At 49.7% G+C, this 14,135-nt stretch overlaps 1 protein-coding gene across 6 annotated transcripts in view; it reads left to right on the forward strand.

Moving 5' to 3' along the window:
• The window catches only part of NF1 (neurofibromin 1), a 2,008,692-nt gene that overhangs the window by 1,663,982 nt on the left and 330,575 nt on the right, over nucleotides 1-14,135 (forward strand). For all 6 annotated transcript variants that reach the window (XM_086954827.1, XM_086954826.1, XM_086954830.1 and 3 more), the window contains one exon: nucleotides 8,346-8,476. In XM_086954827.1, the coding sequence (XP_086810953.1) occupies nucleotides 8,346-8,476 (131 nt within the window). The remainder of the gene's footprint in view (nucleotides 1-8,345; nucleotides 8,477-14,135) is intronic.

Raw genomic sequence — 14,135 nt, forward strand, 5'->3', positions numbered from 1 at the left:
CTCAAGGCAACACAAAAATAAGTGAGGCTGTAAACAGTTCTAGATCGTTCATAGAGCACTCTAATTATATCTCTATTCATAGAGATTATAACACTGTTTCAGTCAATTGCCAACGTTAAAAATGAGCCCATCTCTGATAAACAAAACCGTCTAACACAGTACAGACATTCACTAGAGGGACAACATTTAGAAAAAAGTGTGAATAGCTAGATGACACCTCACGGGTGCACCACCAATGGGGCCCCTGGTTGGTACTCACCAGGTCGGCCCTGTTCTCATCATCGGTGTCAAATAGCTTAACAAAAAACGTGTCCAAAACCCAAAGTAAGGAAAGTAACAGTGAATGGTGCAGTGTACAAATGACATATATGTGACACGGACTAACAACGTTCAACATATAACACACACAAAACTGCGCAGCAAGATATTACTCTTACTTTATTTATATCTTCTTGTTGCATTGCAGTTTAACATGTAATATAAAAAGGGTGAGTTATGAATACTACCTATCGCTTCATACTCAGCCCACAGCTGTTGTTTAAATTGAAGACATGGGCATTGGCAAGAATCAAGTTGATTAACCCCGGATAGGGGCGTACTTCAGAGGTTGAGCAAAGTGAGGTAGGTTGTTTAAATGAGCAAGGTGAACCAGGGTTTCTTTTGCCACAACCTGGTGACCATTCATGGAATTATGTAATCAAGATGAGAGCTTAATTTTATTGCCTTCGGTTTCATAGAAACCTCTTGAATGAAGATAGTGCATATGTTTGTTTAACATTATCCTGGTTTCTGAAACAATAACCTCTGTTTTCATCCATGTACTTATTGCCTACTATGGCTCGTTCTGCTTTCCGCATGTTTCAGAGAGTCCAGCAAGTAACCACAAAGGGAGCATGCGTAATGCCCCCATTTTAATTAATTGATTGTAATGATTTAGAAAAGCTAAAAATCAACCAAGCATGATTGTCTGACTTTTGCAGTATTTTCTTTGAGTCTACTAATTCCCGCCTCACCCTATTGTCTGCTGTTTAGTGAGAAGTTGAGCAAAACAGACTTTACCAAACCCACCTCCAATTCCTGTAAAGTTTCAGGGAATTAACCTCTCCCAACACTGACGTCAAGTTATTTCAGGTCTGGAATCCCTGCTGCCAGCTGCTCGCTTTACATGTGGTTTGTTTATTCATCCAAGGATGTTGTGGTGTTTAAGACTATTTTGTGAGACATGGGTGGAAGGGGGAGCCAGAAACTGCCACTAAAATGAAGGAGACGCCCAACTGGGCCTGGCCCACTGTATCTACTGTCTTGAAATTTTGACGTAAATAATTTCATCTCAAGACCACTATATGTCATACCTGTATTATGCCTGCTGCAATTTCTTATTTCTTGATTGTGATTTCACTTTCTCTTGAAATCAAGAAAAAAGAATTAAAAAAAGATATATTATTTTGCAGTTAGCAGCCAAACTACCTCTTCCAAACGCTTGCTCACTGTGAGGGGAACCGCAGTTGTTATGTGGAGGGTCACCTTTGTACTAAGAGAGGTTGAACTGCCCGTTAAAGTGGTAAACGTCCAATACTCTTTAATAATTACTCTCTGTAATGTCGGTGTTTATAATAATGCTCATGGAGGGAACTAAGAGGTATCAGAACTGCAGTGTTGTGTGAAGTCTGGATGCAGCTTTCTGGTGTGACCTGCAAGACCAAGACATTAATATTATTCTGCATTTTATATTTTCAAGTTTGCTGTTTAAAATTTCCATAAATAATGTATCTGAAAGAAATAGGTTAGTATTAGATTCCTTACCTTAGAATATCCCCAGGCGTCAGACTGGATCCGGAAACATTACGTAGCAGTACCCTTGCGCGTCGGTGGGCGTTGTCTGCGGCTCCGCGTTCGTCATTGGCGCAGGGATGACTTCGCCGGAGTACTTCGACGCCGCCCTCGCGCGCTGACGTCAGTTCTTATAAATAGCTTTTACGCGCCAGTTCTTCTTTTTTCCGCACCTGCAAGCGCCGATCCGGAGAAAGTAGTACCCATAGTGAATTTCTGACTAACTTTTTCGATCCTTTTTGATCATCTTTCGAAGTCACTCGACTCCGACGGTGCCGGTAGGAATGCCCGTGTTCAACCCCTGCGTTGATTGTAGCCGACTGATGTCGGTTACCGACCCCCATTGCCAGTGCCTTCACTTTCTGGGCCCGACCACGAGGACAAGTCCTGCTCCGACTGCCGGGCCCTGACGTCCAAAGCTAGACGGGAGCGGTCCTGCAAGCGACTCGAGCTCCAGCAGTCAGCCACGCATTGCTCGAGGGCCCGGTCCGGAAGGAGGTCGAGGGACGGGTCGCGGGGCCGGAGTCACCACAGTTCCGGGAGCCGTCATCAGTCTTTGGGCTCGAAGTCCTCAGGTAAGAGGCACAAGAAGTCGAAGAGGCGACATCGCTCTTCTGACTCCCCCGGACTCTTGCGCGATGCGGCTGATGGTTCGGGCGACAGCGCCGGAGCCGCAGGCGTAGCGGCCTACTCCATACCCTCCAGTCCCTGGGCAGAACGCGACACCGGAGGTGATCGAGGCCTTCCTCATGGCGATGAGGTCGCTCACTCCTCCGTCGTGTTCCGCAGCGACTTCGGGCTAAGCGGCCCCGACTGGGTCCCAAGTGGGCCGGGTGCTTCAGCCCCGGCACCATCTGGTGCTTCGGCGCCGTCGGCGACTTCGGTCCCGACGCCGCATGGTCCCGTTGGATCCGGATCCGGGTCGTCGCCGGTCGACCCTACGACCTCGCCGACGCCGGCCCCCAGGGTGTCGCCTCTGGCGCCGTCCCAGGACGACGTCGTCCCCGGTCCTACCCTCGATTCGGGTCCACCGCCGGAGCGACGCCACTTGGCGCCGTATTCGACGCCGCTAGGAGATTTTTTTTTTCTACGACTCGGCCCCATCCTTTGACCATGAGTATCAGGAGATGGGTGGCGAGGAGGATTGGGAGGGGTTCGAGGACCCTCTGGCACGTGAGTGCCAGTCTTCTCAGGACTGGACAGGTGAGCTAGGGGACACTTCGCCAGACACTGGTTTTGTCTCCCCTCCTACCGTGGCTATAGTGTGCTGCTGCCACGGGCTGCCAAGGCCTTGGGCCTTGTGCTCCCCGTCGCGGCCGTGAGGAATAACTTCCTCACTGAGGTCCTTAAACGGCAGGCAAGCTCGGCTGAGCCTCTGCTGCCGTTTAATGAGGCCTTGTCAGACGTTCTTCTGGTCACTTGGTCCAAGCCCGCTACATGTCCGCCTGTAGATAGGAACGTGGCCAGGTGCCACCGCCCGGCTCCGGGCGACCCTTGCTTCCTGTCAACCCACCCCACCCCCGAGAGCCTGGTCATCCAGGCCTCTAACTCCCAGACAGCCTTCCCGACGGCTCCCCCCGATCAAGAATCCAAGAGGTACAAACAGTATGGTAAAAAGATGTTCTCCTCCATTAGTTTGGGGTTGCGGTCAGTCAATACCTTGGGCCTCTTGGGCTGTTACATCCACTCTCTCTGGGACACGGCGCAGACGTGCTGCCACAATGTCCGGAGGGGGTCAGGACTAAACTCACCCAAGCCCTTGTGGAGGGTCGAGATGCGGCACAGTATTCCATCCGGTGTGGGCTGGATACCACGGACTCGCTGGGCAGAGCAATGGCAACGACGGTGGCGATTCCTCGCCACGCCTGGCTGAGGTTCGCCAACTTTTTGGCTGATGTCCAAAACACCCTTATGGACATGCCGTTTGATGGCCGTCGCCTCTTTGGCGACAAGGCAGACAGTGCGCTTGAGCGCTTTAAGGACTCCAGGGCTACGGCCAAGTCCTTGGGCCACTCGGCCCGCGCCAGCAATCTGTAACCTTTCGCTCCATTCGTGGCTAAGGAAGGGGCGCCCACACACGTCCTGCCAGCCACGGCCCGCAGACTAACATCCAGCGCGGTGGCGGACGTGGTAACGGCTGTGACGGCGGTCGGTGACAACGGCGAGGTCAGTCCACATCTACCCCTGCAGCATCCGCCTCAAAACCCTCCTAGTCCGAGCTTTCAGGCACATGTGACTCCAGTGGGGGACAGGGTTCGCCATCACCTCCTCCTATAGGACAGGTGGGTGCTTTAAATCGTCCGAAGGGGCTACTCCCTCCCCTTCGAGGCGACCCCTCCAGCCATTCACCGCAGTACCACTGCGTGTCGGGGGATCACTTGAGTCTTTTGCAAGAGGAAGTTGCGGCCCTCTTGGCCAAGGGTGCCATCGAGCGCGTTCCAGGGCCAGAGGTAGGGTGTGGTTGTTACTCCCACTTCTTTCTGGTTCCCAAGAAGGGTAAAGGTGGCCTACGCCTTATCTTGGACCTGCGGAACGTCAACGGCTTCCTCCGGAAGGAGAAGTTAAAGATGCTGACTTTGGCTCAGGTCTTAGCTGCCCTGGACCCGGGAGATTGGATGGTAGCGTTGGACTTGCAGGACGCTTATTTTCACATCCCTGTCCTGCCAGCCCACCGGCGTTACCTGCGGTTCACGGTTGGCCACGAGCACTTTCAATTTACCGGGCTCCCCTTCTGCCTTACCAGCTCCCCACGGGTGTTCACGAAAGTGATGGCGGTGGTGGCAGCTCATCTGCGTTGGTTAGGGGTTTCAGTCTTCCCCTACCTCGACGACTTGTTGTTGAAGGCGTGCTCGCCCCAGACAGTCGTCAGCCACCTCCAGACTACGGCCGACCTCCTGCACCTGCTCGGGTTCTCCATCAATGTGCCGAAGTCACACCTGTGTCCCTATCAGAAACTCCTCTTCATTGGAGCGGTTCTAGACTCCGCACAGTTTCGGGTTTATCCTCCCAAACAGCAGGTTCAGGATATTCAGGCTCTGATTCCGATCTTTCAGCCGTTATCCCGAGTCTTGGTCAGGTTGACGCTGCGGCTTCTGGGACTGATGACCTCCTGCATCTTTCTGGTGCATCACGCCAGGAGGCGGATGCAGGCTCTGCAGAGGGACCTGAGGTTTCAGTGGGCCCAGCATCAGGGCAGCTTGTCTGACCATGTCTTGATCTCGGAGGGCACTTCAAGACAGTTGCAGTGGTGGCTCACAGACCGCGATTGGCCCAGCGGCAGATACCTCTCCTTACCCCTACCGGAGCACATAGTTGTGACGGACGTGTCCCTTCAGGGCTGGGGGGGCCACATGGGAGAGGCGGAGATCAGAGGCCTCTGGTCTCGGGCGGAGTCCCGGCTCCACGTCAACCTTCTGGAGCTGCGGGCAATCCGGCTTGCACTGAAGGCATTCCTCCCCTCTGTCTGGGTGAGTGTAGTGCAGGTGTTCACGGACAACACCACCGCCATGTGGTACTCCAATAAACAGGGCGGGGTGGGGCCGTGGACCCTATGCCAGGAGGCTCTGCTCCTCTGGCAGTGGCTGGAACATCAGGGCGTGACCCTGGTGGTTCAACCCCCGGCCAGGTTCCCTGAACGCCAGGGCGGACGAACTCTGCCGTCGGTGCATGATGGATCACGAATGGCGTCTGAACTCGGACATGGCGCAAGGCCTCTTTCAGCAGTGGGGAGAGCCTTGGTCAGATCTATTCGCCACAGAAGAGAACGCGCAATGTCATCAGTTCTGCACATTGGAATTTCCAAGGCGGCAGTCTTTCTGAGACGCTTTTCGTCGTGAGTGGAGCTGCGGTCTGTTGTACGCCTTTCCGCCTATACCACTTCTGCCCAGAGTGCTGAAGAATATCAGACGCGACCGGGCCCAAGTTATCCTTGTGGCTCCGGACTGGGCACGAAGATACTTGTATCCCGAGCTACTCAGCATGTCTGTCGATCCCCGATACGACTGCCTCTTCAGGAAGACCTTCTGTCGCAGCAGCAGGGGACGGTCCTCCACCCGAACCTGTCCAGTCTCCACTTACATGCGTGGAGATTGAGCGGTGGCAGTTGAGGCCATTTGACTTGCCTCCTGAAGTCTGTAATGTGATCCTGGCAGCCAGGCGTCCCTCCACGAAATCGGTATACGCCTGCAGGTGGAACAAATTTGTGGAATGGTGCACAGCAAAGGCTGTGGATCCCCTTTCTGCCCCTCTTTCGGAGGTTCTCCTCTTTCTTCTCTCTCTTGCCCAGAAGAGCTCTGCTCTGGGCACTATCAAGGTCTACCTCTCTGCTATTTCCGCCTTCTTAAGGCTCCCTGATCAGCCCTCTTTGTTCAAGTCCCCAGTTGTAAATAGGTTTTTGAAGGGCATCACTCATATGTTTCCTCCTGTTCTTTTCGTGATGCCTCTGTGGGACTTGAACCTTGTTCTGACCTATCTGATGTAAGCTCCTTTCGAGCAACTTCATAACTGTCCTCTTTGTCTCCTTACTCTGAAGACTGCATTACTTGTTGCCATCACCTCTGCCAGGAGGATGAGTGAGCTCCAGGTTCTTTCCTCTAAACCTCCCTTCCTTTCTGTCCATCCGGACAAAGTTGTGTTGCGGACGCGACCCTCTTTCCTGCCCAAAGTAGTCACAGCCTTCCACATCGGGCAGTCCATCACTTTGCCCAACTTCTTTCCGTCTCCACATCCCTCGAAAGAGGAAGAGAGGCTCCACCGTCTGGACCCAAAACGTGCGCTTTCATTTTATTTGGATCGCACACGCCAGTTCCGGGTGGATGACCAACTCTTTGTTGGTTACGTGGGCACTAAGAAAGGATGGGCGGTGCACAAGCGAACCATCTCTCGGTGGGTCGTGTTGTGCATCAAGGTATGCTACTCTTTGGCTAAAAAGGAGCCTCCTGTAAGGCTGAGGGCCCAGTCCACTCAGGTCACGGCAGCTACTACTGCCCTGGGTCGGGGAGTCCCCTTGCAGGGCATCTGTCAGGCAGCTACGTGCGCCTCGCTGCACACGTTTGCAAGACACTACTGCCAGGACAACCAAGTCTGAAGAGATGGCTTTTTCGACCGTTCCTTTCTCCAGGATTTCTGGTGTGAACATTGGTTCGCAGACCCACCACCGGGGTTGGTATTGCTGGTATATCTATTCTAAGGTAATGATTCTAATACTAACCTGTTTCTTTCAGATGCACAAGTTACTTACCTTCGGTAACAATATATCTGTAAGAAACAGTTGTTAGTATTAGATTCCTTACCGCCCCACCCATCCTCCCCGTTCTGCGAACCGATATCTAAGGTTACAGTCATCCCCTTTCAGGGCCCTAGTTTCATAGCACCAGTGTTGGTTTTTATCATGGCTCTGCGTTTCTGGCACGTAAAATCTATTTATAAGAACCGACGTCAGCGCGCGAGGGCGGCGTCTAAGTACTCCGGCGACGTCATCCCGACGCCAACGACGGACAAGGAGCCGCAGACAACGCCTACCGACACGCAAGGGTACTGCTATGCAAAAGTATCCGGATCCAGTCTGGCGCCTGGGGATATTCTAAGGTAAGGAATCTAATACTAACTACTGTTTCTTACAGATATATAGTTACCAAAGATAAGTGCGTTATTGTGATTCAGTTTGTTATATGATTATCAGTAAGTACTAAATAGCTCTGCACATTTCTTCTTGTATTATATTCAGTAGGGAAATAATCTTAAACGCATTATCTGTTGTTATCTAGTAAAATTGGGAGATATCTTAATTAACTTAATTGGTTGCTTCCCATTGAGTACGGGTAATATATATTTCATAAAAAGTTTCTGCATTACCTGTTATATGGCTACATGTTTGGACAGCAACAGCAGAGTGTGCCAGATTATCCCTGCAAGCAACATGCGATGCGCCACTGTTTTTGGGTGACAAAACGTCTCTTATTCCAGGCACCAGGAATTTTAGCCTCAGCATAGAGCAACTGACATTTTCTCTCCATTGAATTTCAGCAAATTTACGGTCTTCGTTCTAGCAACTCCAAAGCTAAAAGAAAAGGCTTTCCATGTTGAGTTTCTGGTTAAATGATATGTAGTGTTAAGCGTGTTTTAATAAGCTTCTGCCTGACTGTAGAAAGATGGTTGAATGCAACAAATGCAAATCAGTAGAGCCCTGTGTAGCTTCGCAGAGTAACAAGAGGACTTGTTTCTAGAACTTTGAAAAATACGAAATGTTTTTGTTGAGTGGCATTCAGATTGCCTAAAGAGACTGATGATCTGCTGTGATAAAATAGTATTTCATTTGTCATTAAAATGCAAAACATATATGGAGTTTTATGCATTTTAAAAAGTAAAAAAAGAATTTAGTTGAACGTAATCTGTTTTCAGTCATTGCTATAAAAATTGGTTTAGAATAGTGTGCTGTATTGTGGTTGAAAATGGAACACACTACGGCTGTAATAGACGGATACAGTAATTACAATTACATGTTTTTCCCTTCACAGACACACAGAGAATAACCTCACCCCAGCAGCATCCTCATTTACGGAAAGTGTCTGTGTCGGAGTCCAATGTGCTTCTTGATGAAGAGGTTCTGACTGATACCAGAATTCAAGCTCTCCTGCTTACGGTCCTTGTAAGGATATTGTTTTTTATGACTTTATTCTGCATTATAATATTGCACATTGTTATGCACCTAAAGGTATGATTGATGGTTATGGAAACAGTAGCAAATGCGTTGATATTTCAGAAGTCATCCAATAGTATTGGCTCTGTGTCCTTCCCTACTCATAGGAAGAATTTAAGAAAACACTCCGGTGGATCCAAACTAGATTCTTCATCTGCAGGAAATGTTCAATGATTAGTGTGGGGCCATTTTTGGCTGAGAACCTTCGTGTAGTTGTTCATCAGCGATCAGTGTTTTCTCAGCTTTCCCAGGAGGATCTCTATTCATCAGAATATGAAGAAATTTAGAATGGGTTTCCTGAATAGGGTATACTATTAAGGGTATTTTATCTTCTTGTGTTCATAGTGGTAGGTTGCATGTTCATTGCCATTGATTGCCCACTATGAGTTTACTTCATTTCCACTATTCCTTTTCGTACAGGTGTGTAGCCAGATCCCCCCCACTGTTCCCACAAATCCCAGTGAATATCTTCTGTGTTGATAGTTACTAATGATAATTCTTCTTGCATAGTGAATCCCACCCTTTCTCATCCTCATTGGGGGAGGATGTAGCTTAACGGCTAGGGCGGTTGACCTTAATTCTGGGGAACCGGGTTCGAATCTCGGCAACAACGCTCAACATCCTGTGATTCTGGGCAAATCACATAATCTCCCTGTGCCTACCAAAAATGAATGTGTCCTTGTGTGACGCAACTGTTGCTCCTGTAAAACACTCTAATACCCGATACCTTTGGGTCAAGTTCGCACTATACAAAACTCCCCAAAAAAAAGAAAGAAAAAAAAAGTAACCATGCTCCAGACTGCCTGACAAATGTACAGGCTCATAGATTATAAATGGGGATCAGAAAACGTAACTTCTATCTTGCTAATTGAGACTTATACTTTAACTCACTTTATCCGTACGTGCCTCATTTTAGATGAACTGTTGTACTAATGGATACTTCATAGTGCAAGTTCCTCATTGTTGAAATATCATGAGGTATGGGACTAGATCCATAATATTCTTTTGCATACTTTAAAGGAAGTTGGAGACCTGATCACAGTCAACAGACTCTGTGAAGTCCCCATTGTCTAGTTTTTGTATGGAACAGATGCCTCTAAGGAGATTGTGCGGGCCAGACTTGACACAGTGGACTTAGTTGCCAATTCACCTTCAGTTTAATCTCATACCTGCACGATACCCATGTAAAGGAAGGATGGCTGGGTTGGTGTGAAAAGTAATGAGAGATTAATTGCCAGATTCACCTTCAGTTTAATCTCATACCTGCACGATACCCATGTAAAGGAAGGATGGCTGGGTTGGTGTGAAAAGTAATGAGAGATTAACTATGACCAGTGGTCCTTCAGACTGTTCCAGGGAGTTTCCTTTTGGCAGTACCCTTGTGAATGAAGTGAGGATACTTATTATGACTCTCAAGCTCAACTCAGACAAGACCAAAGTCTACATCCTACTCTCCGCCCCCTTTACCTGGGATGACTCCTGGTGGGCTGCAGCGCTCAGATCCCCTCTACCCCCTCAAGTCCCCACAGACCACGCACAAATTCTCAGCATTATCTTGGACTCTTGCTTCCAAATACTCTGCCTGCTTCAGAAGATTTTCAAGTGGATTCCCACAGAGTCCAGGAAAACAGTCATCCATGCGCTCATCAGCAGCAGGCTCGACTACGGAAACACATTCTAGGCAAGCAGGACCCAGAAACCTCTAAAGAAACTGCAAAACGTCAGTCAAAAATACTTTATTCGGTTCATATCAAAAACCACAAAAGTATACAAATGTAAACATAAAGGTCCAAAAAACACCAGAAGACACTGACATTCAATACAATTAAGAAAAAAGTACCCAATAGAAAATATATAAAATACGGACACATAGTGTCATTTTAAAAGTATGTGCAGTATGCCAGGATATTTAAGAAAAAGGATAAAATAAAATCATTTTACACATAGTCTAAAAACTTGCCATATGCAATAATTCATCTAAGACCAATTAATCTTTTTGCTAAGTCTCATAGCTATGGTATGCAAAACGTCAAAAACGCTTCTGCCAGAGTCCTCCTGAACATCTCCTGCCGCAGCCACATTACCGGTTACCTGAGAGACCTCCACTGGCACCCAATCAACAAAAGAATGACCTTCAAGATTCTCGTGCACATCTACAAAGCCCTCCACAACGCCAGACCTGCATACCTCAAGCACCGCCTCTCCTTCTACATACCCACCAGACATCTCCGCTCCGTCCAACTTGTTCCTGGCCACTATCCCACGGATCCACAAGACCTCGGCTGGAGGAAGATCTGTCTTCTATCTCGCTGCAAAGACCTGGAACTCACTACCTCTACATGTGAGACAATCACCGTCACTACCTCAATTCAGTAAGGGCCTCAAGACCTGGCTGTTCGACTGAACCACAGAATCCCCTTTACACCCTACCTACCCACACACACACAGCACCTTAGACTCTTAACGGGTGAGTAGTCGCGCGCTACAAGAACTTGATTGATTGATTTAGTCAAGGTAGTTGGTGGAGTTGTTTAAAAGGGTGAAACAATGTTATTATATGCAAGGGATGAGGTCCCTGCTCAATCTTTTTTTTTTTCTCCAAAAATGTATCCAGAAATACAAATTGTAACTATTCACATTACAGCACTGTCAGCCTTTTCTACTACAGGGGTGGTAGTTGTCACTAGATCTCAAAGATAATTTTTTCCAACTTCCTATTTGAAAGTGCCACATGAACAATTATCTAAGACTTTTCAGTTTGCGTTGCTTTGATTTGGTTGTGTCGGGTCATATTCTCAGACTGTGAATACATATATTTCCTGACATCTGACAGACTGAGTTTAATACCATCCTTTTCAGATAATTGAAGATGTACGTAATATTATGCTTTAACTGGATTCAAGTGAAATTGAACAATTGTTGGCTGTGCCCACCCAACATCTCCAATTCATCATAGCAGGGCTAGACTCAGTGGTGTGGAGTGTTTTTCTGCCACAGTACAAGAATCGACATCAACCTTTCATTTGATCCCACTTTTCAGACTACCACTTCTTTTTCTGCATCAAATTATTATTATTGTTATTATTATTGTACAGTCTTATATAGCGCTCGACTTACCCTGGAGCATCTCGGCGCTTGCCTTGGGAACCCATCCTGGCTTTTTCCCTGTGAGATAACCCGTACTGGGCATCCCCAAGGTGAAAGCCAGGCATCCCGCCGCGGGGGGCTGTTGTGGAGATTAAGCAAGCTAATGCCCAGATTTGCAGAGTGTGAACCCATGATTCGAGTGGGCACCGAAGTGTGGACATTTGGGCTCAAGACCCTGCCACGTCGGGAATTGAACCCTGGTCCCGGGTCTGACCTCTGCTTCTGGGTCTGCCTCCTCTAACCAGTGAGCCACACTTCTCCACTCCATTATAACCTTTATCTTTCTGGTGACTCGTATGCAGCATGCAATGGAGACTGTTAAAGAAAATCTCATAACTTGTTCGAAAATACGGTCTTTTGACCATCTGTCTGACCTGGTACAGACATCAAGTATACCCCACTTCAATGTCCTGTGGCAATACATCACACATCTGAAAGTGACACGTTAGTGATAGATTCCTTACCTTAGAATATCCCCAGGCGTCAGACTGGATCTTGAAAGTTTTTCTGCTTAGCAGTACCTCTGCGCGCCAGTAGGTGGCGTCCTGCGGCTCTGCTTTTATCACTGGCATCGTAGGCGCCGAGATGACGTCACGGAGAGTACTTAGGCGCCACCAATGCACGCAGATGTCAGTTCTTTCTTTTTCTGCGCCAAAAGCACAGATCCTAATTGAGCAGGTACCTTAGTCATTTTTTTACTATTTTTTGGGACTTTTGTCACCTTCTCTTGTCTCCTGGTGCACGTAGGGATGCCGGGCTTTAAGTCTTGTGGGTCATGTCGCTGTAATATGTCTGTGGCGGAACCCCACAATGTCTGCCTGGAGACCGACCATAACTCCCGGGACTGTTGAGACTGTCGAGCCATGGCCCGAAGGCCTTGGGGGGAGCGGCGCTGGAAGTTGCTAGAAGTTGCTGGAAGCCCGGCACTCCTCTCACTACTGCTCTCGGTCTAGAGGCCACTCACGGGACCGCTCACGGGACGGGAACCGTCGCTCCTCGGACTCTAACTTTCACCTTCAAATTCCGGTAAGGGATGCCATAAAATGAAGTCAAAGAAGCGTGTTCGCTCTCTGACATCCGTCACTCCTTGGAGGCGGATGAAAGGGACAGGGGTTCTCCCCCTGCGGCTCCTCCAGAGCCTGGGAGTCCCGCGGCCTACCCGTCATACCCGGGTCCGTTGGCGACTCCTGAACAGATGCAAGAGTTTCTTGGTGCCATGGACCTCCTTTTTAGGCCTTGGGTCCCTGCCAGCATGCCTTAGATCCGGAACTGGTGCCACAAGGTGCATCGTTGCTGGCCCCGGCGCTGCCTTCTACTCCGGCCCCAGCGCCGCCATAGGCGGCGCACTGGGTGCCGTTTATCCCGCCCCGGTCCCGGTTTCCGGACCATTTTGTTCTGGCCTTGGATCCGCATTGGGGTGCAGCTCTGGTGCGGCCCTGGCCAGCGCCGTTCCCGGTGCCGCTTGCACCCCTCTCCGGCTCCGGCCCTGCCGCTGCAGCCTGCTCCTTCTGCTCCGGAGCTGGAAGAGGACTGGGACAGTTCTGAAGACTCCCTTCCGCAGCATTGTGACTCTGAGCAGGTTTCGGTGGATGACCTTCAAAATGCGGTGAACATGATGTGTCTGCTGCCCCGGGGTTTGCCTCACCTCCGCCTACTATGGAGGAGGGCGCTTCCTACACTATGGTGCTGCGTCGGGCTGCTTAGGTTCTCCATCTCGACCTCCCTACAGTAGCCCTTAAGACCAACCTCCTTACGGAGGTGCTCCAGACGGCATCTACGTCTTCGGAACCACTGCTCCCTTTCAACGAGGCTCTGACCAAAGTCCTCTTGGGCACTTGGTTGCAGCCGGCATCATGGGCACTGGTGGATAAGAACGTCGCTAGGCGTCATCGCCCGGCGCCTAGTGACCACTCACTCATGCCCGAGATCTTGGTCATTCAGGCCTCGACATCGCAGAGTGTCTTTCCCACGGCTCCGCCGGATAAGGACTCAAAGTGGCTAGACCAATATGGCAAGAGGTTGTTCTCCTCTGCCAGCTTGGGATTGCGGTTGGTTAACACCGCTTGCTTATTGGGCCGTTACTCCCACGCGGTGTGGGATTTGGTAGCTGAGATCTTGCCTCAGTGTTCTGAGGAGGTCCAGGCTGTCCTTTCCCGAGCCATTGCGGAAGGCAAGGATGCGGCGAAGTTTGCCATCAGATGTGGTCTGGACACCGCTGATTCGTTGGGCAGGGCGATTTCCATGACTGTGGCATTGCGGCGCAATGCCTGGTTGCGGTCAACCGAGTTCTCGCCCGATGTCCAGGGCTCGCTTATGGACATGCCTTCTGATGGCTCCCACCTCTTTGGTGACAAGGCTGACAATGCCCTGGAGCGCTTTAAAGACTCGCGGGCCACGGCCAAGTTTTTGGATCCTTCCACAAAGAACCCTGCCACGTCTGGGTTTTGTTCCTTTCGTGGCC

Source organism: Lissotriton vulgaris, chromosome 2_1 (genome assembly GCF_964263255.1).
Source record: "Lissotriton vulgaris chromosome 2_1, aLisVul1.2, whole genome shotgun sequence".
NCBI lineage: Eukaryota > Metazoa > Chordata > Amphibia > Caudata > Salamandridae > Lissotriton > Lissotriton vulgaris.